General features: G+C 42.5%; 1 protein-coding gene across 2 annotated transcripts; it reads right to left on the bottom strand.

Moving 5' to 3' along the window:
• Positions 1-3,772: 3,772 nt before the first annotated feature.
• PRDX4 (peroxiredoxin 4) lies at positions 3,773-11,727 on the bottom strand. 2 transcript variants are annotated; one of them, XM_054654373.2, is made up of 8 exons: positions 11,415-11,727; positions 9,577-9,694; positions 8,470-8,586; positions 7,807-7,929; positions 7,054-7,184; positions 5,451-5,485; positions 4,223-4,269; positions 3,773-3,896 (listed from the first exon to the last, which is right to left on the bottom strand). In XM_054654373.2, exons 1-8 carry the CDS (start codon positions 11,710-11,712, stop codon positions 3,893-3,895), a joined length of 873 nt encoding a protein of 290 aa, XP_054510348.1. In that variant the 5' UTR covers positions 11,713-11,727; the 3' UTR covers positions 3,773-3,892. The 2 variants fall into 2 exon arrangements, with proteins under 2 accessions (XP_054510348.1, XP_054510347.1); XM_054654372.2 differs by lacking the exon at positions 4,223-4,269.
• Positions 11,728-26,804: the final 15,077 nt, after the last annotated feature.

Genomic DNA, 26,804 nt, shown 5'->3' on the forward strand with positions numbered 1-26,804 from the left:
AGGAGCAGGATTGCCTCCCCCTTACCCTTTCACTTAATAGTGATATAAAAGGAGATTTCTGTAGGATTGGCTGAACTCAGGGCCCAAAGGAATGCCTTGTTTCAAATGTTTTTATTTTTCTGTGGTTAAAAAAGTACTAAAATCACTCAAACTTCATGTAACAGCTTCTGGTAGCCCTTTTTCAAATAGGGACCATTCCTGTCAGATTTTGTAGCCATGTCACATTGTACAGCACTCTGGAAAAAGTTTGCAGGTGCAATGTGGGATATTGAGCAACAGTTTTAGTTCAGAAACCTGCTCTAAACTCACTGCATGCTCAATTGGTTTTACTGCATATCCAGTCCAGCCTTTGGTGACAGTGGTTTGATTGCTGATCCTGCTCTGAATACATTCCTAACTAGGCATGGGAGAGATAATTTCTTCATGGGCTAGGCACAAGCCAACAGGAAAATAAAAGGGCAAATACTCAGCTTTCATGAAAGAGAAACTGGGGACTCCTTTTGTGGAAGGTATAGTTGGATGACCAGAGCTGCACAGAAAATACACTGGAGCACTTCTCTGCCAGCAGAGATCCTCAGCCCTGCAGGGCTCCTGTCCATGAGGCAGGAGGCACTGCTGGGCATTGGCAGGTTGGAAAATACCTGTAAGATAAACATTAAGTCCCACTGTAAACCTAATACCAGTACAGGCTCCCAGAAATGTGGTGGTTATTTTTTGGATATACTTGAGTTTGCAGAGGAAGAGGTTTCTGTGGGCAAGGAATGAGCATAACCCAGGAAAGATGCAGAGGGCTACATCAGCTAAAACATCAAAAATCTGTGCCTTTATTATTATCTGAATTGATGCTTCTTCAATACTTCTGGAAGTTACATCCAGGAAGTTACATCCATATGTAGCTTAACAGCTGAGGGGGCACTAGAGGGGTGTGGGATGTTTGCCCAAAATAGCAGAGGAAGTTGAAGACTGCATCTCATTATTAGTCATTACTTGCCTTGCAGGAGCATTTTTTGCTTTTTCTGTAGAAGACGAGCTCACAATGGCATCTGCATTTTATGCACTTCCAAGAGAGGCCCCTGAATATATACTGGGGTTTTGGGAAAACAGAGATGTATGAAATTTAAGTTTTCCACTATTTCAAACCTCAGTTGGAGTACTGGAAGAACAGAGTGCTTTGTCATTTGTTCATTTCAAATATGTACAATCACATGGCAACTCAAGTCTTTGCTTAAGGACTACTTCCCTATTTCCCTAATACTTTTTATCCCCACTGAATTGCATTAAAAAAACCCCAACAACCCTATGCCATCCCTTACCACATGTTTAAAATGTAAATGTGCAATTATAAAAACCTTGAAAGTTTACTCAGCTACGCTGCTGTGACTTAAACTTGCAATGGTCAGAGCAGGCAGATGGCCCCAGTTTTCTTCAGTCACTAAGTGTTCCCAGCACAATTTTCTGTTCTTCACTCAGGCTGTGTAAGCTTTTGATGTGTGCTGGTGCTGACTGCTACAGAGATACACCCTGTGGCTGTGTTGCTGTAACTCACTGCTCACTGGGCTCTGCAAGGAGCCATGAGCTGGGTGGAGCATGTTCAGCACATGGCAGATAACTCATCTCTGTCTTTATCAGTGTCACTGGCTGGCTCAGTGCCAGAGGTTCCTGCAGCTGGGAGAGCATTAGGTGTGACTGAGCCAGCTGGCTGGAGAGGGGCAAAGACTCTCAGCACCAGGGCACCAGTTCTAAAGGGGGCACAAGCACTGTGTTTAATTTGTGCCTTGGGCTGCTGCTGAATGTCCATGTGATAGCTGGGCTGCATTTCTCACGCTGCAGTGGCTTGGGTCATTTGAACATTCTGTGTGATGTTCTTGGTGCTTCAGGGTTGATGTAAACAGAATCCAGAGTAAAATTCAAGGTGATTTACATCCTAGTCATGTGAGAAAGCACATCTCTCTACATGCTGCCCTCTGGTCTTTGCTATCACAGGCTGCAGCAGCACAGCAGGAGCCTTTGGGGTTTGGCATTGATCCCATTCTGCCTGTTACCCTCTGGAGGGGATGAGGCACTTCCTTCCCCAGACCTCACAGGAACAGGGAGGCTGAGGCTCAGTGAAGCTCTCTCTGCTTGCCCTGGCTGTGGTTCCCTCTGCCCGTGCCATTGCATGGGTGTTATTTGTATCAGAGTTGAAGTGAAGGAAGGAGCTGTTCCTGCTCTGTGTCTGCAGTGACCAGCAGGGAGAGCTGCTCAGTACTCACCCAAGTCCACAAAATCACGTAACTTCAGAGGGCAAATGCAAGTCCTAGCCTGGTTCTGCAGAACTGTAGTGAAGAGTCTGTGTATAGGGCAGGGAATTGTATGGTCTGGTGAGGGAAGGGAAGTGAGTTCTCAGGCAGTTGGGATCCAATCAAGAGTAATAAAGTAGTGGTGCAGATTGGAGACAGAAGGTGCCTGTTGACTTTTCAAGGATGACCCTGGTGCAAAAGGGTCACACATTTCAGTTGCTGTTTTTCCAGTTTCACAGAATTTAGAATACTGTGTCAAAAACAGGAAGAGGTGGGAAGAAGCAAGATGACATCCTCAGTAAAGGGTTCTCCAGTGCACACAAGTATATCTTACATGGAGATGTTCTTTTCACTTCAAAGAAGAAATTCTTGTCCATCAGCCACAAGAGTTGCTGATGATCACATGTCAGTACTTTTCTCAGGAAAGACTACAACTTGTCACAGACATCTTTCATGAAAAATCCTTTCTTAGGATTTTTCCTTGTGAGAAGCTGCAGTTTCAGCAACCAAAAGTAAACAATGGTTATCTGCTGTTGTGGAATGCAACAGGTGGACTCGTGATTGGTCTCCTGTGGGTGTTTGGATTTCCTGACTCATGGCAGAGCTGGCTCTTGCTCTCTGTCTGAGACACAAATCTTTGTTATTCATTCTTTTCTATTCTTAGCTTAGCTAGCTTCTGAAGAAACCTTTTCCTTTCTATTTCTTTTTAGTATAGTCTTAATGTAACATATATCATAAAATAATAAATCAAGCCTTCTGATCATGGAGTCAACATTCTTGTCTCTTCTTCATCCTGAAAACCCTTGTGACCACGGTCACAACAACTATGTCCTTAAAACTAGGAGCCACAATTAGGAAGTGGATTGGCACAGGACACTATCCCCCACATCCATCTGTTAACAGTATAGGGACAGGGCCAAAACTCAGAAAATGTGAAACAGAATCGATCTTATCAGCAAATACACTACAAAATTTAAGCATAGAAAAATTTACTGGTTCAGCCCTTGAATCACATGAACTGGTAGAGGTGTGGTTTTTCAGTGCAGATGTACTGATTTATATAGTGTAGGGTATGTTCTTAGTAGTTGAAGAATGTTTTCAAGCTTTACACAGACTGGAAATTTAATTCAGCAACTGTAACTTATTCCTGGCTTTTAAGTTAGCTGCTATTGCCACTGGACTACAGACAAATGTACCATAACCAAGTGGCTCTTTTCTAGCTGTAGTTTCTAGAATGTGACCAAACACACAAGATTTTTGCAGAAATTAAAAAATCTATTAATAGCAAAAGTCATGAATCTACGCCCAAGATGCTAAATGGATTTGGGAAGACTGAGCATTTAAATACCACTTAAAGGGAAAACATGCATTTCATAAGAATATTCTCTGATAACTAATGAGGTACCTGTGCCTCACACAGGTTAGACTTCTATTTAAACAATGAGCCCTTTGATGTTTTTACTACTGTTACATATTAATCAAACTCACAAAAGTACCAAAATTAATGAAATTTTATTGGCAAAAATCAAGTTGAATGTAACCTATTGAATTCAACAGAAGTGAGCCTCAGTTTAGTTTATCAAAATACTTCAGTTTTCCAGCTGGATCTGGAATTATCTGTGCAAGAAAGAAAATGAAAATGTTAGTCAAAAACCAAAGCCAATACAAAAACAATACAAACTATAAAGCCAGAAAAGCACAGTATTTCACAATAAGATGCTACTGCCAACTCACTTGCAACACTGAAGAGTAATTTATCAGTTGATTTGGTACTAGATTACTATTAATCTCTAAAAGTACCTAATAGCAGTAGCAGAGAGATTCAACCAATTGAGGCATGAGAGAGTGCAGCCTACCAAAGGAAGAATTTTGACAGCTTGCCCCAAAAGCAAGATATTTTGGTAAATTAATATCTGTAATCTAGAGGCTCAGAATTTACTTACAGTTCTTCCCTTGGCCACCACACTCTCATGGCTTCCTCTGGTTTGATCTAATTAAATCAAACACATTTAGAAGGCATGACTACATCTTTGAGAAAGGCTTTTTCAACTACTCTGCTATTGTTTGCATCTTTTGCACAGAGGAGGTGGAGAATGCTTCAGTACTGCTTTACATTACTAAATTGGCAGTGTTGGAGCTGTTAGCATCAGCATTGTCAGACTGTTTGTTAGAAAAGATATCCATGTCATGTTATCTAGGTGATCCTAGTTATGGAGGGCAGAACTTTTCAGTGCCAAAATACAAATGTTGGGCCAGCCCTCCCCCTTTCATTTTACAGTCTTAATATCCAGCTTCCCCCATTATGACACTCCTCTGCTAGCTTGAAAAAAATGACTCCCAGCCTCAAGTCATCCTAGGAAACTTTCCATCCAGCAAAGAAACATGGTTTAACATCAAGTTATCAAGTACAATGCTCATTAACTCTGCTAATGGCTTCTGGGACCTGGTTTTTGTTGAGCCAGCTCTTTAACAACAGTGCTCTGTCATCACCAGATGGTTCAGAAGGAAGCCACATGCTGAAGTAAGTGACAGTGATCTCATCTGAGTGAGGCAGCTCAGACCTCTGATGAAAGTTTCATTATTCTGCTGAGGCTTGCTCTGGGCCAGGGAACACAAACAAGTTCAGTGAGTGTTTATGTGAACTCTGGCTTCTCTGCCTCCAGTCACATGGAGCCCAGGAGTAGCAAAGAAGGGAGGGGAATTGCACAGCAAAGCTCTGCTCCCTGCTGGAGTGCTGACAGTGGCACTGGCTCTGGCACATACCACAGCAGCCTGGGAACTTCTCTCTTTTTTTAGGTAGTGCCCAGGATGTGCAGTAAGAACCACCAAGAATTTATATGGACAAATAACCAAGAAGATACAACAATCTCAAGAGTTTTGAACTTTCCCTCATCAGGTGTTAACAGGAAAAAGTTCTTGATCCCAAACTCACTGCTGGTCAAGTGAATTTTGTTTCCATACCAGGAGTTTGAAACAACTGGGAGATGTCTAGTGTGAGGGAAACAATCCCCTAATGAAATCAGTAGTAATCCAAATGGTCTAAGTTTAATAATGTGACATTACTCATACTTTCTCATTGGAAGTTGCTGAGATTTTGGATTTGGCTCTAGTAGAAATGGTAACTGAATGCTTGTTAGTACTACATGCATGTTAATATAAACAGTGACTTACTGTTTCACTGCCAGGTTTCCAACCAGCAGGGCAAACTGAAAAAAAAAAAAGGACAACGTTAGCTCAAGTATTTTTACATACACAGATTTTTGTGTGCTTAATATTCTCTTTCTGACCTTAAAGTAAAACACCATCAAGTGTCACATGTCAGTATCTCAAACTATTAAATGTGCAGTTTTCTTTACACATAGGATGGTGACCTAGCAGTTTACACCTGACACCACCTACCACTACAGTTACCTGAAAGCTGCAGATCTCTGCATGGATGCCTATGCTTTAGTTTAATTCTTGTGTCCCTCTACACAAAGTACTGGCAAAGCAGTATCTGAGAATGAACACCTATTCTAGTAAAACAGAAGTTTTGCAATAAAATTCAGGTGACTACATAGAGACCTACCTTTCTTTCTTTAAAACCAAAACTAGGAGCATTTTTTAGCAAAGAGATCAGTTCAAAGATTTCACAAGACACTAATTTTATTTGTAACCTTGCTTAGGAGCAAAGGGATTGGCAGCATGTGCTTACCACAGTGTGGCTGGGAGCCCTGGGACCACCTGAACAGCTGCACATTCTGGAGTAAAGCTCTCATCTATTCAGAACTCTCCCTCTGAGGCTACAGCCCAAGCAGTTATATCATATTACACTGCTTTAAGACAGGCTGGCAGACAAAATGCCCCACATGCTAGAAGGAATTGTGGAGAGCCTTTGTTCTGTGCAAAGAAACCAAAGAGGTGTCTACTGAAACTTTCCTCAACATTCATGTAAAAGCTGGGAAAAAAGTAGTCAAATCAACATTCTGTAAGCTGGCTTTGCACTAAATGTGGGGAAATTTCCTTAGTCAGATGTGCATAGCCTAAGTATCAACATCTCTCTTTTCAAGTCTGTACAGCACAGCAGGATAATGATTTGTACCTTCATATAAAGGTACTTTCAAATGCTTGGAGACATTGAATTGAACTGGAAGTTAAGTTGCTAAATGTGCATTCATATCTAAACAAATCTTCAAATAACTTATTTAATGAAATGTCAAAAAGTTCACCCCATGCTTGAACAGGAGGAATAAGAATTCTTGATAGAAAGTAATGATATGAAGACAGTAAAATTTCTTTGTTGGGGAAAGATGATCACACAGCACTTATACAGAAAACACAAGTAATGGTGATATAATTTCCACAGTATCACTATGTATATTGACATGAAACACTCATTACTTGTCACAGGTCCTCAGTGAATGGCCCAGGACAAGGATGGCCTGCATCTCCATTATTTTAGTATGCAAAAATGTACTGAAATATTGGGCCTCATTCTTCACAGCCTCATATTTTGTACAAATTTAGGCTTGTGACATATGGTACATCATGCCAAAATTCAGACTAGAGGAATGCTTTATGCTCACATTCTCATGGATGTGAAGCAAAATGTAAATGACTATTCTAGAAACAACCTAAGGACCTGGGACCACAGAATCAAGCAGGGCAATCAAAGCACTTCAGTCACTGTTTGAGGCCAGTCCTTAATGCTACTGAGCACCTTTCCTCCAAAAAGCTAATACAGCTTCGAGGCTAGGTAACCCAATTTTCAATCTGGCAATAGTTAAAAGAGCACCTTCTCCATGTTTGTCTGTGTACTGGAATGCTTGCACTAAACGAAGTGTTTCATCCACTGATCTCCCAACAGGAAGGTCATTCATTGTGATCTGTCGAAGGATTCTCTTATTGTCAATAATGAAAAGGCCTCTGTGGGTAAAAAAATTGTGTGTTAGGAAACAGAATTAATAATAGTGGTGTTTTCATGCATTATTTTATGTCTGCTGGATGGGAGGAATTTGATCTTTGCAAACACCATGTAATACTCACCACCAGTAACCTACTATTCTTTACCTGGGTATCAGAGGACTTGAGCTGAGCTCCAGTTAAAACAAAAAAAAAATACTTCTTTGCAGAACTAACACAGAACTAAGCTCTGACAGGCCTTGCCAGGGCATGCTGCAGATGCTATGGCATTACAGGGATCCCCAGAGAAACTATTCAGTTTTAGGCAAATGTATCTCTTCAGGTAACCTTAGTCTTGACTCCACCTGGACTTGAGAGGTCCCTGAGCAGCTGCAGTTCTGGGGAATCTTGCACATTTGCCCTGCCCTAGGTATCTACTGATGCCTGCTGTTACACAGGATATTAACCTTGAACCCTCTTCTGACTCATTATGACTACATTTTTTGTGTTCTTCAATATTTGCTACTCTCCGTGAATCCCCAAGTAAAAGCTGCTCTAAAAGAAAAATTTCAAATGCTTTTTTAAATATAAAGCAGGAAGTATTACCCCAGCAAAAACCTAACCAAATTGCAACCCAGTGAAATACCTAAGTGTATGTCCTTGATCTTCCAGATACACTCCATAATCCTTTGAAATCTGGTGTGTCAGATCAGAAAGAAGGGGAATCTTCATTGGTCCAAGTCCTCCTTGTTTACGAGGAGTATTAATCCTTTGGAAAGGAAATATAGATGTTTTTCTCATACAGATTTATATTCCCTACACAAGTCAGAAATCACAAACTACATCAGTATGGACAGAAGGATTTAGTGCAAGTGACATTTTTTCTGTTCTGCACACAAAGGAAATGAATTTGTGGCTTGAACAAAATGTTCAGTAGATCTTTTGCAGTTATGGCCATATCTATTAATGATGACCTTTTTCTTATCAGTTGCATTTGCTTTATGCCAATGTGCTCATGACCTGGGACAAGTGAAGCATTTACTGACAGTTTCCTTAATACTTTCTTTTGGTATTAGTAGTATTTTTTGGACTGAGACATAACATATTGCAATACACATTAAACAAACTTAAAAAATAAAGGTACTTTCACACACTAGGGTAAAAACTTACTTTAAACATTTGTGTCAATATCATTGCACTTTCACACATGATGATTTATCTCCACAGGCTAAGAATCTGGGGAGTGCTGTTCTTTGCTATGTTGGAACTATGAATAATGTTTAGTGAAAGACAAGGGAAAGATACATACCAGGCTAAGTGAGTGAACTTTGAGTCCACAGAACATGCTACCACTTCAGTATTTATTGCTCTGAATTCTTCAATTCGGTCACTGAAGGCAATTATCTCAGTTGGACAGACAAATGTACTAGTAGATTGAAGACAAGATGAAGTCAGAATTTCATGAGAAAGACAGTAAATTCTCTGCCTAACTTAAAATGGTGTATTTATCATAAATTATTTCAGCTTTTGCTTATTTCTATTGCTCTTTCAAGTCTTTAACCAAAATGCTGCCTGACAAATCCTCCACCCTCCGACTCCAGCTTTGTTACAAATGGATTATTTCCGAAGACTACAAATCTATGGTTATTTTACTATCTAGATTCAGAGCTGTTAGTTTTACTTTTACTTTTACAGAGCTGTTACTGTTACTTTCTTTTAGACTTTACAAATGTGGCTGAATTTAAGCACTGTAAGCCAATTTTTTCAGAGGATCATACTATAATTTGTTACTGTGCAAATCTGCAACTTTTAACTAATTTGTCTTCAACTTTTTTCTATTACAGAAGAACTAAAGTAGTAAAGCTAATGATGATATAATATTAAAAGTAGTTATGCATCTCTGTCCTCTTATCTTCATTTTGTGGAAAAGAATGGGATTGTCCTTTAAAAAGCAGAGATGTTTTCACTCAGTCAGTGAAGTTACTGCATTCTAAATAAAGGAGGTTAATGCCAAGTGCTCTTAGGATGTTATGGGATAAGCTTAAAGGGAAAATGCCCTCTTGAATATATTATATATTATATCCTCTAGAAAGGATGCTCTCTTCTATTTGCAGCACTGGTTTACAGCATGAAACAGAACATAGAGTCTGCCTAACTGGGTAACTACAAAGTTTTTTGTTTTGTGTGGAGACACAAATTAGTGGACACAGTTACTAGGACAAAGACTGTGTGGCAATTTTACCAATGCAAGATGAGAAAACAAAAGCAAAGAATATTTCTTCTTCTGTCACTCCTTTCTTCCCTCCTAAATTCTTACCAAACAAAAAATACAAGACCTCAAAAAAAGAGAAGAATTAATAAATTATGAATCTAGTGTAGCTGCACTCAGTGGTATGCCTACAGTGCTCTTACTTACAAGTCAAGAGGATAGAAGAAGAAGACAAGATATTTTCCTTCGTAATCTGTTAGCTTCAGCTCTTTAAACTCTCCATTAATGACTGCTGTTCCCTCCCAGTAAGGTGCTGGCTTGGAGACTGAAACACAAAGAATGTTGAATTAGAAGTCAGAATATAACACCTGTGTTCAAACCAAGCTGCCCAAGGACAGCTGTTCTTCCTTTTGCTTGAAAAACAACCTGCAGCACAGTTCCAAGATGAAACTGCTTTCTAAACAGGGGGGTACAGAATGATGAAGAAATGAAGGCTTTAGTACACACACAAAGTAAATAATCTGACCAACTTGTGCTCACACACGAGCGCTGCTGATCACTGATAATCAAGGCCACACAAACCTTATCTGGGCTGACTGAACAAACCCTGTGTGCACTGCCAGCTCAGGGCACCTGCTAGACTGAAGGGGAAAGCTCTTTAATACTGCAGGTACTCTCATTGTTCTGTTAAAAATAGCTGTTGGGAACCACAAGCACAAAATAGTTCAAACTCACTTTGCTACTTTTTAACAATGGAAACCTGTCTGGAATTCTGGTCCACAAAAAATACATGCCACAATATAGTTAAAGACAGATACCTAAAAATGCAGCATATGTTTCTTAAATTACAACTCCTAAGCAAATTTTAACTTGAAGATAGCTGTGTTTTGAAAAAAATATCCAGTTGAAAATCATGAAATATATTTACTATTCCTATCAGAAGGGATTAACCTTGAATTTAAAATATTAAAAATTAATCTGCCAGGTTCTATTTTCATACCACTGTGAATTCTGACACAAAGGATAGGGTATGCTGGATTACAAGGTGGTCTGAACACACTTGCCATGTCAAGGACATTGACATACATCTCCAGCAAATTAGGCAAAAGCTTCTGAGAAAAATATGTGGAATCTTAAATATTGTCTGGACGGTGCCTGAATTGCTTGGCTCTCCTTTCTTAGGCTGACCCACAGCTGCAGAATATAGTTAGCAAGGATGTGTAACAACGACCTTCAGATTAGGAGGGAGAAGGAAAAGATATTAAACGAAATACTGTATATCTTGAACCCTTTCTAAACTAAGGTAGCTGTTTTTGCAGTTATAAACATCTGTCTGTAATAACTTACATTGCAAAGGGAGAACAACCCAAACAGTATCGGTTACAAATATCTTGGCTGCTTTTCCTTTTTTTTTTGGTAGCATCTGCTTGCAAACGTTTAAAAAGAACATATGCCCTGGTTCAGTAATGGAAAAGGATTTCAAATTGAAGATAATATCTGTGTGATGTCTCTGTACTCTGTGTCCCGCAGGACGGGACTTTGAGCAGTGTCCCTGAACATCTCCCAGCGATGCCATTTACGGTGTTTGTCCCCAGGTCTGTCACGTAAAGCACCGAAACCGCATCAGAGCACAGGCACAAAGGCAGCGCGGAAGGCAGCGCGTTACGAGGGGCGCCCGTTCATTGTTTCACATCGCAGTGTGAGCACAGAACATTCCTGTGGATCCCTCGAAGCGCCCCCCTGAACTCGTTCGCCATTTCTGGAACCGCGGACCTCGCCGGACGCCCGTGAGACGGCGACGCTGACCACGATGGGGATGCAGCTCCCCCTCCTCCCCTCTCCCCTGCCGGCCGAGGCCGCCCGGAGGCCGCAGGCACAGCGGGCTGGGGACGGGAAGGGCCCGGGAGCCCCCGCGTTCCGCCTGACGTGGCGCTGCCGCCGCCGCCGCCGCCCCGCTCCGCAGCCCCCGAGCGCACTGCGGGCACATCCCCGCTCCGGCCCCGGCCCCGGCGCTCCCCGCAGCTCCGGCCGCGCCCGGCACCTACTCTTGGCCTGGCTGAGGTGCAGCGAGTGGTCGGAGACGGGCAGCCGGGCCGCCTCCCCGGGGTACACCTGCCCGCCCGCGTAGTAATGGCACTGCTCGTCCCCGCGCTGCCGCGCCGGCCGCGGCTCCTCCGCCTCCGCCTCCGCCTCGCCTCCCAGCGCCGCCGCCAGCAGGAGCAGCAGCAGCGCGGGGCACCGGGCCCCGGCCCCGCCGCCCGCCTCCATGGCCCGCCGAGCCACTGCACGTCCCCGCGGCGCGGCGAGGGGCGGCGGCGGCGGGGAGGAGCTTGGCCCGCACATGGCCACACTCCCGCCGCATGGCCGGGCCGGGCCGGGGCTCAGGGAGGGGCCCCGAGGGGCTCGGGCTGCGGCAGCCTGGAGCTCTGCACAGCCACCCGGGGCACGGCACGGCCACCCCGGGGCACAGCACGGCCACCCCTAATCCGGCACAGGACCCCCATCTCGCCACGGGAACCCCATCCCGGCACGGGAACCCCATCCCGGCCCAGCCGCCCCGGGCCCTGCCCCGGCCGTGGGGCGGGCGCTGAGCGCGGGCAGTGCCGGCGGGGCTGCGGGCTCATCCTCCCGCCTCGGGGGAAACGGGGAACGATGTTCGTGTGTAGAGAAACGGGAAAAGAACGCGTGTGTGTGCAGAGAGAGCGCGCACGTATCCGAGCGACTGCAGAAGGAAAATGATTGTGAGAGGCTCCCCATCTGCTATCATCGCTTATCTGTGGCAGCGTGGCTTCTGTGGGGGCACGGCACCACTCGCGGTCATAGCCAGCTGTGCCAAATGCAGATTGTGCATTCTGGCCTCATGAATACAGGAAATGCAGAAACGGGTACTGCCTCAGACCCAAAACCTTGAATTGTTGCCAGCTCGGCAGCAACTCGTGAATGGGCACCATGTAGTGCACGTGGTGACTGTGTAAGAGTGTGGCTAGTCAGAAATGAAATAATAAGTGCTTTAATTCACAGAAGGGACCTTTAAAGATAATCTATTCTAATGCCCCTCCAATGGCAGGGTCATTTTCAGCTAGATCAGGCTGCTCACAGCCCTGTCCAGCCTGATCTTGAATGTTTCCAGGGTTGGGGCATCCACCTCTGGTCAACCTGTGCCAGTGTTTTGTACTCAAAACCATTACTCCTTGTCCTATCACAGTGGGCCTTGCTAAAAAGTCTGTCCCTATCTTTCTTATAAGCCCCCTTCAGGTACTGGAAGGCTGCTCCAAGGTCTCCCTGGAGCCTTCTCCAGGCTGAACAACCTCAATGTTTGCAGAAGAGATTCTCCAGCACTGTGATCATCTCTGTGACCCAGATGCCTTGGTTCAAGTTTGCCTAGTGAGAGGTCATTTTTCCCAGTGCTGAGTGAATTGTGGTTCATCTCACAGAACAATTACATATGTCACAGATAAGCATAGCTAGAATGTAATTCCACAGTGCATTTAATAACAAGATTTTGAAGACAGTAAGTAAGCTTTGACAAGCAGTTGGTAAGGCTTTGCAGCACCATTTCTGGTTGAGCTAGGCATAGCCATTGGACAGGTCAGGTCATCTGTCAAGTGTATCAATTAAATTGTACCCAGGGTCCTTAAAAATAAGAGTGTGGAAGAGCTGGAGCTGTCCCTTATTGAAATTGTTGACCTTTTGTGCTTTGAGCAGTGTGGATGCCATCCATCCTCTGGGACAACTGGTGGTCCAGTAACAGCTCTCCAGACTGACAATGTCAGGAATGTCTGCATTGCAGCCTGTCTCTGCAGAGGATCTGTGATAAATGCTTCAGGATGCTGTGGTACCTGTGCCAGAATGGACAGTACAATTTCTCTTTTTTTTTTCCCCTCAAATGATACAGAACAGACATGTAAAGAACAGAGGCAAAAGAAAATGCTGAGAGCCATTTTCAAAGAATAAAGGCTCTGTAAAAGAAGAATAGAATTAGCAAGGCACCTGTGATTATATGTTGTGTCTTGAAAATATCCTAATATTTTTCTGGTTTCCTGTAACAGATTTCACTCTTCAGAAAGATACTTCACAGAATTAAATTTACAGGAGTGGGAGAAACAAGATCTTGTGGGCATGCTTGGACTTCTTAACCTATGATGTTAGCGTTCCTTTCTCCCAAAGCTTGGACCTCTCTCCAGAAATGTCTCCTTTTCTTTCCCATCTCTTCTGGTATTTGCCTTTAAGTTCCAGTCTAGGTTCTACAAATTCTAGTCATGCCACTCATATCCTTACTTAATCCATATTGCCACAGTAATAATCTTCCTTGCCCACCTGAAGGAAGGGATTGAAGATTACTGAGGGTCAGAAGTGTAACACTCTGGGACAGCCCCCTCATGAATACAGAAGCAAAACACCTGCATATTTTCCAGGCTTGATCAGCATGTATGGAATTATAAAAAAATTGTATTAAATGTCTGCCTAAAGGGGAAATGGACTTGATGGCACACGAGATCCCTTTGTCCTGTTTCTTTCACAGGGAGTTGGTGGTGGCCATTCTTTGTTTATACCTCCCCAAGTGTTGAAAGCGGGATAAAACCTGTTATTTTCAGTGCTACTGTTTGAGTTTGACACCCTCCCCTATCAAGGTCATGTCATTAAAAAGAGGATGAAGAAAACCTGTTTGCTCATGTTAAGCACTCTGGCTGTGGTGGAAAAAAGCACTTAAACAATCTGTGTATTCCCACTGATCTCAGAATCACACAAGCTTTACATTTAAGCTCACTAAAATGTGTTGATGGACTACTGTCTTACATGGTCTAACTCTAGTAGCACTGAATTTAATATCAAGAGTTCACAGAGAAAGTTATTTTGGTTGGCCCTGCTCTTTTCTTTGTGCTGGTGTTTTGAGCTGTAGGAAATAGCAGTGATTTGAAAGGTAGACATACAGTAAGGCTGTTAAAAAAAAGAGCAGTTGCAAGGTATGCACTTTGCATAATGTTAGCATCCTTCAGTTGAAAGATATTCCCATTTATCTGTAAATGAGAGACAAAAGCAGTAAAATCAATGCAGTAAAAATAGAAAAAAACCAGGCCTATGATGAGTTGAGAAAATGCTGAAGGACAAAAATGGGTTTTATCTGCAGAATATAATGTTAGTTTAATAGCACTAATTTGAGTTTCATATGTGATTAAGTGTATATAGGCATGGAATGGAGTTCAAAAGAGCAATAAGAAAGACTTTCTGGCTGATGCTGTACTCTCAAGACTTCTGCAAGTGATTAAAAAATGAAAAAAATTCATAAATGGAATCCATGATGAAATCCAAATATGTATCACTCTTCAGAGTCTAAATGGAGAAGATGGGCAGCATTCTTTCTTTTCCCAGTGATTAAATTCTTGACTGAATGCTGATTGTTATATTTGATTTGGTGATATTAAGTGATGCTGTTAAAATGTGATAAGAGAAACACTGCTACCTTCACCCTGTTACACAGTTCTGCTGAAGCTGGGAAGGCTCAGCATGTGTAAAGGGAAATCTCCTCAATCCTTCCTTTCCCCCACTGCACTCAGGCACTGTTCCTCCTGTCATGCCCTATCCAGGCCCATGAGGAAGGTTCAGTTTTGGCCAAGGGCTCGACAGTGGCAGGATGTCATTGCCACAGTGGCACTGAAGTTATGTAAGCAGGGAGTGATTTAAGGTACTGAAACAGTTTAGAAGTGGTTATGGAGGTTCTGTGTGGTAATAAAATACCTCACTGCAATTTAAATGACCAAACATAAAAATATCTTGGAAAAATTAGTGTAATATATTGTAGTAAGATACCCATCACCATTTCCTGGGACAGATGGAGCAGATGTTCAATATTGTGCTAGTGAAACTAGCAGTTGGTTTTATCTCCTCATGGTTTACAGGGACATTTTAACAAATATATTGCATTGCTCATCATGCATGACAAAAAAATCTATAGCATAGGAAACTTTGCTGGAGAAAGGAGGGTAGAAAACATCTGTTTTGTGAGAAGGATTGGAACAGAGTGACCATAATTAAAATGAACAATTAGAGAAGACTTCTTCTCTTTGGCTCTTGCTAAGGCCAGACTGGTGGGGTCAGCTGTGTGTGCTGGCTGCAAAGGGGCCTTGAAGAAAAAGTGTATCAAGCTGAGAAGTGTTGGCCATTTGCTTTAACAGGAGCTGCATCCTGACTTCTGACTGCTGCTTGTGTTGTCAGCTACTGGAAGCAGGATGACTGAGTAAACATAAACATAGACTTAGTAAAATCTGCCACTTTATTCTATAGAAGCATCAACGATGTGTTTATTCCTGCAGCCTACCTTTGGGGAATGCATTAGTGTTTAGAGATGAATTTGTTTTTCCTCTGCAAACACACCTGCCATAGAAAAGTTCTGCTTCATTTCTTTCTCCTCCAGCAGCTCTGCTTCCTGTGTCATTGGTGTCAAAACCCTGCAGGGCTGTGGGATAGGAGCAGGGCAGAGTAGGTGCCTGATGTGTCTGAGCCTGGCAACAGAGGGTGGTTGGTGCTGCTAGTCCCTGGGAGAGGGGGAGTATGGTTCCTAAAGCACCTCTGTTCCAAGGCTCCTTCTGCCTCTGTAAGTGCTGACAGAATCTGCAAGTTTGTGAATAAAAACAAACATTGTGAAACCACCTTCTTGAGTTGACAAATCATGTAGTCCTTGCAGGACCTCATCAGTTTTCCTTTGGCTGTCACCTGGGGGTGGGTTACAAGTGTGTTTATGCTCTCATTTCTTCTTCCTTTATTAAGTCTGTATTCGAAGAAATGCCCAAAACATCTCTGTGCACTAGCACAATTTTTGGCCAGCTGTACTGATGAGGACAAAGAAATTCAGTGCTGACAGCACCTGTCAGACATCTGCTGTTCTCTGCAAGTCAGTGAGCTGTGAAGGACACCTGAGGAATTGCTCTGGAAAGCCAGTGCTGGATGTCTGGAGCTGCTGCTGTGCCCTGAGGCCATGATAGCCAGACTTGCTAGCCAGGAGCACCTTGCTGGCTTTGTCTGGTGGTGCTGAGCAAGACTGACCTTCACCTCAGAGCAGCGACCCCACCGTGTCAAGGGCAGCGATCTCCACCAGTGACATTCCTGCCCTCGGGCTCCCAGCCTTGGTTCTGCCTTCTCACACCTGAACTGATCCTAGAGCACTCTGGCCAAGCCTTGAGCTCAGTCAGCCTTTGGGAAAAGGTGGAAAATTTGTCCCCTCTCTGCTCAGACAAAGCAAAGCTGTGCCTTGTCCTCACAGGTGTCTGAACCACAGCCTCCTGGATGGAGAGAAGCCCTGTGGCAACCTGCTTTCCTATTCTCTTAAACAGAATGGGGACAGATGTTGCTGATGTTTATTGGCTCAAGCTTATGGGTGTGCTACATGCCTTGCATTTGGGCACTGAGGAAAAAGTGAATATTTATCTATTGTCAAAAAATTGACCCTGCTGTCTGAAGCATGGGTGATCCCTTGGTCTGTGTGGGAGAGAGGGCTGCATTCCCAGCATGGTGGGATAACATGGTCATAAAGAACTTCCAACTCCTCTTGTTATGCTGGCCTGCCTATGCCTCTTCACTTTTATCTTGCAAAGCTTTTTTCTATTATCTATTTTCTTGCAGTGTTCCATACCTAAATTTGCTATTCTCTTCTATTTGTACTTATGAAAGAGAAAAATGGCTTGCAATGAGAAATATTTATGCACCCTGATGTTTCAGTTGCTTTTACATTGTTCACTAGATGGCAGTACAATGCTTGTTACGCCGATGGAAGGAACTGAAGTCATCTATTCTCCAAGAGTCTGAAATTCCCTAAAATCTGGGATCTGGTATTTTCTTCTCTAAGATACAAGGTCCACAGGTGTAGGAAATGCAAATTGAAATCTATATTCAGTCCTCACAAACAACCCCAGTTTTTGTGAACTTTTTACAACTTACATAATTTTTAAGTAAAAAGTTATATTTTTTTTCAGTAAAAAGCTTATATAATTTTTCAGTAAAAAGTTTATCAAATAAACTCTGAGAGTGAAGATGCTGGTGATGCTTCTGAAATCTCTTAAATAGGAAGAAAAAATAAAAAAAAAACAACCCATAAAAGTTCTGGTGTAAGAGGTGAAGATGTGTAAGAGAAAATGAGTTTTAACCTGCTCACTATGGAGTACTGAAATCAATACTTGATTTTTGTTTCTGCTTCCTTTTTTGCTAGCTATGCACGGTTTCTGGGAGATTAGGAAGCAGTCCAGGAAATGATCATCTCTTCTTTAATTGAAGTGGAGTGCACAGGCCCTGGTTCTTCTCTGCTCTTTCAGAAATCTCTCTACTCCATTTAGAATTGCTGTAAATAAATGAAGGCTTTACCTTTTTTATGGTAGCGTCCTCACCTATCCCAGTTCAATTTTGCAAATATTTCAGAGGTTCAACTATTTCAGCTTGCCTGCTTGGTCTAATGCAAGGACCTAAAGATTTCCTTATGAAGAAAAATGCCTTAGTAATTGGAAGTGAAATCGACCCAATATTTGTGTTCCTTGGACCATAGGTATATGACTTAAGTCTCCTTCAGATAAATCCAATAGTGTAATTTAGCATATAAGCTGTGTAGTAAACTGTAAATTACTTTGCATTAATACTAAAATAACTCCTGTTAGAGTCAAAGCTCTTTCTCTGCTTTGATTTGCCAACTTTCCAAGTAGCCTTGGGAAGCCATGCCTCTGTGCAAGAATAAATATTTGATCAATCACAACTAAACTTGAAATGTAGTGCTGTTGTTTTCCCATGATTAAAGGAAAAAAAGGCCATGGTACATAGATATGAGTTTTATTTGTTATTGCATGTTTACTTATTTTCAAGAAAGGCATCATTCTTAGAAGTTTGGAGAAGTTTGCAAATTTACAAATTCTTAAGTGCAAGCATAGGGATTTCAAGATGTTATAGGTACTACAGGTAGTACACTTGAAGTATATTACCTGTGTGCAGAGCATTTATATGTTTATACCCTACAATCATATTCACCATTACAGAATCAAAATAGGGACAAAAATGTTTAGAAAACACTGATACTTGCTACAGTTGGGTGAAGCTGATTTTCTTTTTTCTGCTGCTCTTGAAGCTTAAAATAAAGCACAGTGTGCAACTTGCACACTTAAATCCTAAGACAAGAATGAGAACCAGTATACTCTGACTGTTTTCCTCAGAATGGAATCTAAAGTGATGAAAAGGGGAATGGGTGTAATCTGAAAATAAAATAACACTTCTGCATGAGCACAGTTAATGCTCCCTGTGCTACTCCAGGCATGACCCAAAGCCTGTCCCTGGACACAGGGATGGGTTTATCTGAACCACTCTACAACTGCAGCTGTCTTGTCAAAATTTGTGTCATCTCTGTCATTCACTGTGTGGGAGGTGCTGCCGAATAATTCCCCCTATTTTAAAAAAGACTTTAAAACTTTCTAAGATTTTGAAGTGGTAAATGTTGCTGAGATATATAAAATGATGTGTTGACCTTCTGCACAAATAGCTGTTGCAAGGGATTATTCCTCAAGCCTACGCTTTGAAATAGTTGCTGTGAGCAACTATTGAGTGAACTGAAGTTGCCAGTTAAGAAAGCTGATAACACAGAATAGTTCATGGAGCAGAGTTCCTCTCTTGGACCTGGGTGTTGATTTCTGAGATAAGTTTTCTGCCAGATGGTATTTTTAATGGAAATGAAACAAGCAGCATTAAAAGAAAAAACCAACCAAAGAAGTCAGATTCTGTATCTCCTGATCATCCTGTAGGAAAGCACTCTTCAAGGTTGTTTGCAACATTTGCTGCCATTTCTCAGAGGCCTGACATGATGCTTTTTGTCCTAGTGAGTCTGCAGCCACATTACCAACAGACTGGAGCCTCCTATTAGCGAGAAATAATTCATTTAAAAATGCCTCATTAAAAATGCCTGACATGATCTCTTTGTTAATTTAATTTTTGTTACCCATTTGTTCAGTTTTCTCACTAGAAGCCATCTAGAAACTGTTGTGGCAAGTTGGCATTGATACAGGAAGGCTTGGCTGGGCCATGAGCTCCGTGCTCTGCTCGTCCCAGGCAGCAGCAGCACACCTTGAGAGTCACCTGCTTGCTGTGCCTGCTGCCTGGAGGTACTTGAGTAGGTCACACAGCATCCACTGTTTATATTTACCCAATTGTTTGTTAAGGGTCAGTGCTTCATTATAATCCCACTGAAGCCACTTTGTGCTTTGGTGCATTCCCGTTCCCATCTCATCTCTCCTGACAAAGGCAGGAGAGCTGCTGCAGGGCTGTTATTATGTCACCAGAATGTCCTGCCTCTCAGAGGGGTTTCTTTGAAAAGAAAACAGAAGTCTGTCTTTCTGCAGCTACAGGGGCTGTCTGTTTTTCAGAAGCTGTAAAGGTTTTGCTTTTTGCCTGGACATTTGTGGTGTGAAGCCTGCTGTTGGTGGCAGCAGTGCTTCCACAATGGAAGAGCATGAGCTCTGCTGGGCAGCAGTGATTCTCCCCAGCACACCAGCCAAAATGTTCCCTCTTTCCTCACTCCCCACAGTGAGCCAGGTAACAGCCCCAAGGCTGGAAGGAAGAAATGGTGAGTCCTGTGCCTTGAGCTTTTGTGCAGTGTTGCTAAACCCAGATCCTGAGAGGCTGGAAGATGGAAAGCAGTAGCAGTAAGAGGCTTGGAGATCTTGGACCTGTCTGGTTCCTGGTGTGCATGTAGGATTCACATGTCTGGGTTTCCATGGAGGCCTTGTTTTAAATGAAAGATGAGCTTCCCTGTACTTGTGAGACATTTGAAGAACAGATTTTGGGGAAACAAGCAAATACTGTGATGTTCCTGAACAACTGTGCCCAGCCTTTGGGTGGCTGAAAGCAGAACGAGGAGGAGCCTTTTGCCATGGGTCAGGTTTGGTTGTGGTTCTTACATGAGGTTTGTGTAAGGGCAGAGTGTGTGGGGTCTGAACAGCTGCCCTGCTGTTCCTGCAGGCTTCTCCTGGCTGAGGGAGAGGCAGCAGCTCCTTCCAGCCTGCCCTCCCCAGCAGAAAATTGCTGTGGAGAGAGGCAGCAGGGTCAGGGCTGTTTCCAGAGCCTGGTTAGTTACAGGCATCACCAGGAGGAGTCTGGCATTACCCTGCTCCCACTCAGCCCAGAGGACACTGCTGTTCTGGTTAAATATCCCAAAACTGCTGGACCAGGCTTGGATTTTGAAGAACATCATTCTCTGAAAGGTTGACTCAGGCACCTGAGGAAATTAGTGTGGAATAAAGACTTGGGAAAACTGAACTGAATCTGAGCATCAGCAATGCATCAAGAGACACAAATATTGCTAAAATATATGAAATGAAAGTTAGTGGAAAAAATTAAATGTTTAGTGAAGCGTGCAGAGCTGGAAGCATTGTTATGGTTGTTAGGTTTTTATTAGTTGGAAACTGTTCATTCAAGCTCGGTTTCTGTGCAGCAAATGTCCCAATGTGGTTGGGTTTGGGACCTATAGTTTCTGAATTTTCCTTCCTTTATGAGTTCTAAGTCCTGAAATATTCATTGTGCATGTGTCCTTCTGGCTTCTGGGGTGCTGTGAAGGGAGATATTTTGTACACAAATTTTGCAGTAAATTATACCATTTACTGCCTAGTGGTGCTTACTGTAGCCCCAGGGACTTAAGTGGTCCAGCTCAACAGACATTTCATGTGAAAGGAAACATTTGAGGGTGTTTCACAGCAGGAAAATAGTGCCACCTTAGCTGTTTCACCTTTCAATATAAAAAAGACTGAGAAACTCAGGGCCTGTGTTTTTACAATTCTCCATGAGCTCACATGGCCTCTGTATGTACATGTATGCACACAGACACCTAAGTGTGTCAGCAAAAAAACCTCAAATTAAGTATTTTTCTTCCACTGAAAAGCTTCACCTCCTCAGTTGAGCATACTCCATTACTATTAACATACTTCATAATATCTGTTTTCAGGGACAGGAACATTTTTAATCCCTGGCCTTGCTTCACGTGAGCAAATACAGATCTACCTGTTAACTAGAGCATTGGTACCTGGAATTAAAAAGGCATATTTTGGGCATCACTCTGTGTGTCTGTTTTCCAATTCCTTATTTGGAAGTCTTTATCTTTGCTATCTTATCTGATGCCTTCTGGAAACAATTTTCCCTTAACACCACTTCATAAATTTCAGCATACACTAGACTGAAGGTTCTGGGCCATTTCTCACATTTTGTAATGAATTTTCTGATTGAATTCTTTTACAGATAGCACCTCATACATGCAAAGCAGTGCCTAAGATCCTGGTGGATTTTTTACTGATTTTATGTATACATCTCTAAGAACTTGTGATATATTCTGAAAAGCTAAGTTGCAACTGAAATGTGCATGCTTATATTTTCCAAGGCATTAAATGAAAAATGTGAAAAGGGATAGGATAAATGTGAAAAAGAATAGGATAAGAATAAGCCTATTAACATAAAACCAGGTAAAATTAGAAACCAAGTGTGTTTGCATAGTTAAATTTTATTTGGAATAGCCACAACAATTTGAAATAACTACCAGATATGTTGTCAAATAGCTGAATGCTATTAGGGAAACTCTGTCACTTGCATTAATTTAATTAATGCCTCAGGCTTTACATGAGTAGCCATAACACTAAGGTGATTAATCTCTGATTGTAAAAGGAAGCACCCGTAAAGTTCTGTGGCTTCAAAATTTTCCTCACTGGGCAACCCACGTGAATTTTAATTCAGAGTTTGGTTAAACCTTCTTAAAAGATAGCTCTGTCATGTCATGTTCTTCAGGGCTGGCTGAACGTGGGGAGAAAGGCAGGGGCCTCTCCCTGTGGGAGCAGATCCCAGCCCCTTCCAGAAAGTCCTGAGCTCACAAGGAGGGTGCAGCCTGGCTGCAGGAGAGGTCTGGCTGCTGAGGGAAGGGTTGTTCTGTGGGGATGTTCTGGGCACTAAAGGTGTGGAATTAATTCACAGAACTGAGCAGCTGCAGGGAAAAGCAGGAGTTTGAGTGGAGACGGAGTCACAGTGAGAGGGCTTCTGCTGCTGTGAAGCAGCACCAGTGGCTGTGTTGAAGGCACTAAAGGGGAATCCCTGGAGAAGAAGCAGTGCTTGGCATCCTTCAGAAGGGCAGGCAGGGCCTTGTTTGCATGGTTAGGGCTGGAGGGACTTTTGGTCATTGCACTGCATGCTCAGACTCAGCCAACTTTCAGCAGCAGAACGTGAACTCCTGCACCTCTGCCCCACACATCTACTGCACCACAGAAAGGGAAAATAGCAATTTGTCACCTCTGTTTAAAAAGGACTTTGGAAACATGTCAATGTGGCTTTTGTCAAGAGAAGTCGTGTCTGAGAGAAATCCACTGCTCTTTGTCTGAAGCACTGACATGAGTGTGGATTAGGGTGATTTGGTTGGTACAGCGTGCTCAGATTTTCCTAAAGCTTTTGATAAGCTCCTCAGTCAGAAGATCCTAAAGAAGCAAAACAGTAGCAAGATGAAAGGAAAGTTCCCTGCTGGAAATGATGTGAGGAGTAGGAATAAACAGTCAGGTATTTCAGTGGGAGATAACAAGTGGAATCCCACAGGGATTTGCACTGAGTTCTGTGATGTCTGGCATATTCATAAGTGGTCTGGAAAATGTCCTAAATAGTGCTGGATGCTTCTTTGATGGAGTTATTCAGGGTAGGAGAAATAAAAATCTACTTTTAAAAATGTGGTGAGTGGCATTGCAGTAAAATGGCAGCCTGCATTTGGTGCCAGTAACCACAAGATAACGCACATGGGAAAAAATAAACCTGACTGTACAGTGCTGAAATGGGCTTTAAACTACCTATTGTGACTCAGGGAGCAGAGCTCAAATTAGCTGTCAGTAATTCTAAGAAATGTTGGCTGAGGGCAGAGCAAGGCTCAAAAGCAAATGGATTGTCAGAAATTGCTAGGGAAGACACAGCAAACAAAATAATTATTTTGCTGTCTATTCACCTCTTGATTACTGTGAGCTGTTCTGGTCTCCACGTCTAAGAAAAGGCATGCCAGTGTTCAAAGGGGACAGAGAAACCTGACAAGTGCTTTCACAATGAAAGAACAGCTTCTGAATTGAGATTGATTAGATAGACTCCTTAGCTGGGGAAAGGGAAGGTGGAAAGGCACGCGATAGCGGCATTTAAAATCATGAGTGGCACGGAGAAAATAAGTAGCAAATGATTGTTTGCGTTTCTCCCAGAACAAGAACAAGGGACATCAGGTAGAATTACTGGGGTAGTGGCTTAAGCAAACAACAGCAAACCTGGTCCTTGTGGTGTGTGATTAAACTGGACCCAGTCTTACAGTATCTGCTGGGTGTCAGGAGGTTAGATGGGCTCAAAACCAATGAGGCAAATCAACAGGAAAAGAAAATCAGGGACCAATAGGAAAGGAGATGAAATTTGTGCTTGAGGAGCTGCCTGTGTGGCAGGCTCTGCATGTGGGGAGGAAAGAGTGGAGAAAATGACTGCATGGTTACCCCTTTTAAAATTGTTTGCCTTGGTACCTGCTGCTGGTTTCTGTTATAGGTAGAATACTGGACTAAGTGGACCTTTGATCTGATCCAGTAGAATTCTTCTGCATAATGTTTCTGTTTCATGTTTTTTATGTTTTACACATAAAATACCTCAGACACCTACAGGATCCCAAGGTTTGATCCCTGCTTAAATAATTTAGACCCAGCCTGGATGTCCACTCAGAGTCTTGAAAAGAGAATATGTTTGGAAGGTCTCATGGATCCAGCCACCTGAGAAGGTGAGAGCCCTGGGGACTACAGTAATGAACCAGAGGCATCTGTACCTCTGGGTATGGAATTTAGTTCCTTGTGGGATAAGTAAGTAAAATGAATATCAGTTCTGCATTGGGTTTTCCTTCATCCTATAATTCAATGATTTCTAGTTGTCTGAAGAGTACTTTTGCATTGTACAGTTTATTGTTCTGCTTTCTGAGCTTGTGCATAACATGATGTGCAGGAGAAGCCAACATATTGTCATTGGTTACAGAATGCCCCTTTAAAGCAGTGACAAAATTACTTTGTAGCTAGAAGTGTGACCATGAGAACTGCATTTTGATACCAGAAGAATGTCGAACTAGAGTTAAATTGAATGTCTGTTTCTTCAAGGAGGGTAAATTTAATCAGCTGCTCAAAATCAAATTAAGGGGGAAATCAGTTTGGAAAAACACAAGAATTACAATATAGCTAATGACCTGAGGTAATACTGGCAAGAAATTTGCTTTCACATTATAAAATGAAAAATTGTTTCTCTAAGAGGGAACTGCTTGTAGCTGGTGATTGCCTGCGGTGGTTCAGAGCCCGGTGTTTCCTTGCAAGAACAATTAAACTGTGCCGCCCTTCCACCATTCACTTCCCCTCCATTATGGCAGTAATACCAACAGTTATTATACTGTGATCAAGCCTGTCAGGGTTTCTATCATTGTATTCTTTTCTAACTTGGATGTTAAGGTGGAAATGTTTTCCCAGCCCAGCCTGAAACAGCCTCTTGCAGCTGGTGGTCTATGAGGGATCCTGAAGTGTCACATCTCTTTCAGGAACACGGCTCTCCTACAGCATCAGTCCTTACAGGAACCATTTCTACAGCTGGGAATAGAAAGTGAATCCTGCATCTTGCTGCAGAAAGGGATTTGGATTTTAATGTACAGGTTATTTTGATTAACATGGGTGAGTAGAGGGGCTTTATTCATTAAAGTGTGGTTGAAAGGGGGGATGTCTTCCCCTGCTGATTTATGTCCAATATAAAGGGAAGACACTGAAAGAGCTGTGGCTCAAAGGTACTGCTGCTGTTCTCATCCCTGAAGGTGATCCCTTCTGGCATAAATTTGTTTCACTTATTGACAGAGAATTTGGAGATGGTGGCCAGAAGCTGCAGCCATGACTCAGTAAGAAGGGGAAAAGTGCTGCTCTGATATTACCTAGAATTGCATTTAACTTGAACCAGCACACTGCCTTGCTCTTCTGTGACCTTTACCCATCAGGAGTTATTAGCTAATTGAATTCAGAAGGTAACTCCCTAACTGTTTTCAAACTAAATTAACTTGCTTCAAGGGACCAAGTTGTGTTTGTATTTCCACAGAGATAATGAGTTTAGGCTTCAACTGAAACCTTGCCAGATAATGAGGGAAAAATAAATCAATGACCTCACTCTTATCTGGTCTTAACAGGCAGGCTTTCCTTTGCTAAAAGTGACCCTGAAATGGTCTGGATTGATTCACACAAATACTGAACCCTGCATCCTGCTAAGCAGAGCTGTCCTGGGGAACACTTTGCTCCACGAGGAGATTTAATCTGAGCATCAGCAAAGCTGCAAGGATTTGAATCACAGCTTTTCTTTGAGTCAAAATGAATGCTTCTGAGAAATTCAAATGAGCAGTAAGGTGAAGAGCTAAGAAAGAATTTAGCTTCAATGCTAATTAGAAGAAAAAACCCACATTCTCACAGTTGTGCCTGGGACTGAACAGTTTTCATAGGCATATACTTCTCTGATTCTCCATAGACATGTGCTTCTCTGATTATTTAATTAGCTGGTATTATTAAATAAGAAATGCTTTACAGATGTTAAAGGGAGATTGTTGCCTGCTGAGAACTGGTGTAGCTGTATTGGTGGAGATCCTTCCTTTGGTGCCTTGATAAATGGAAGATGTACACAGCTCAGAAATGTTCCTCTCCAAAAGTACCTCCTTACTCTCTATATGGACCTCTCAAATGAAGGCTTAAATCTTCAGGTAATAAATGTGATTAATAATAGTTTTAGAGAATATATGAGGCAATCTGTTCAAATATGCAGAGGTAAGAGGCAGGAGATTTTAATTACTTGTGAAAAATCCGTAAAACCTACTCTTAAAGTCCAAAAAAGAAAATTGAAATTTTATGGTAGCAATAGTAGCAGTAGTAGAAAAGACCATTCTGATCTAATAAGAGCTGTGATGTTTTAGGGACAGATGGTTGCTTTTATCCAATTTGTTGATACAGGTTGTATAATGCACCAATTCTTCTATTGTTGAACTTCAAGGAAAAAGTGCCCTGAGGCAAAACCCCTTGGAGATGTGCAAAACCTGACTGGACACAGCCCTGAGAAACTGTCTTTTTTTGACTCTGCTCTGAGTACAGGTCAGGACTGGAGGATCTGCCTTCCAAACTCAACCAATCTATGACTTTGTGAACCTAGAATACATTTTTAATGAGTGGCAGCTGGTGCAACTGGTGCAGAGAGCAGAGCCCAGGTGCCCTGCAGGGGAATGAGGCTCCTGAAAGGGTTTCTCCCTCATGAATCAAACTGGGCTCCTTGTGTTGCTTTGCTTTTTGTCCTTTTGCAAAACCAAAGTCCCATGCAACTTTCAGACAATTTACCTCCTGGGCAGTGTCTGTGATTCCAGATTTATCAACCTGCAAACTGTGAGA

Source organism: Agelaius phoeniceus, chromosome 2, assembly GCF_051311805.1.
Source record: "Agelaius phoeniceus isolate bAgePho1 chromosome 2, bAgePho1.hap1, whole genome shotgun sequence".
NCBI classification, from domain to species: Eukaryota; Metazoa; Chordata; class Aves; order Passeriformes; family Icteridae; genus Agelaius; species Agelaius phoeniceus.

Bases quoted from the DNA above. Each gene is read 5' to 3' on its own strand.
- PRDX4 (XM_054654372.2), bottom strand. From the start codon at position 11,712: ATGTGCGGGCCAAGCTCCTCCCCGCCGCCGCCGCCCCTCGCCGCGCCG. The intron at 9,695-11,414 runs GTAGGTGCCGGG...TTTGTGTTTCAG, and splicing joins GCACCTCAGCCAGGCCAAGA to TCTCCAAGCCAGCACCTTAC. The intron at 3,897-5,450 runs GTAAGTCACTGT...TTTCTTGCACAG, and splicing joins GGAAACCTGGCAGTGAAACA to ATAATTCCAGATCCAGCTGG.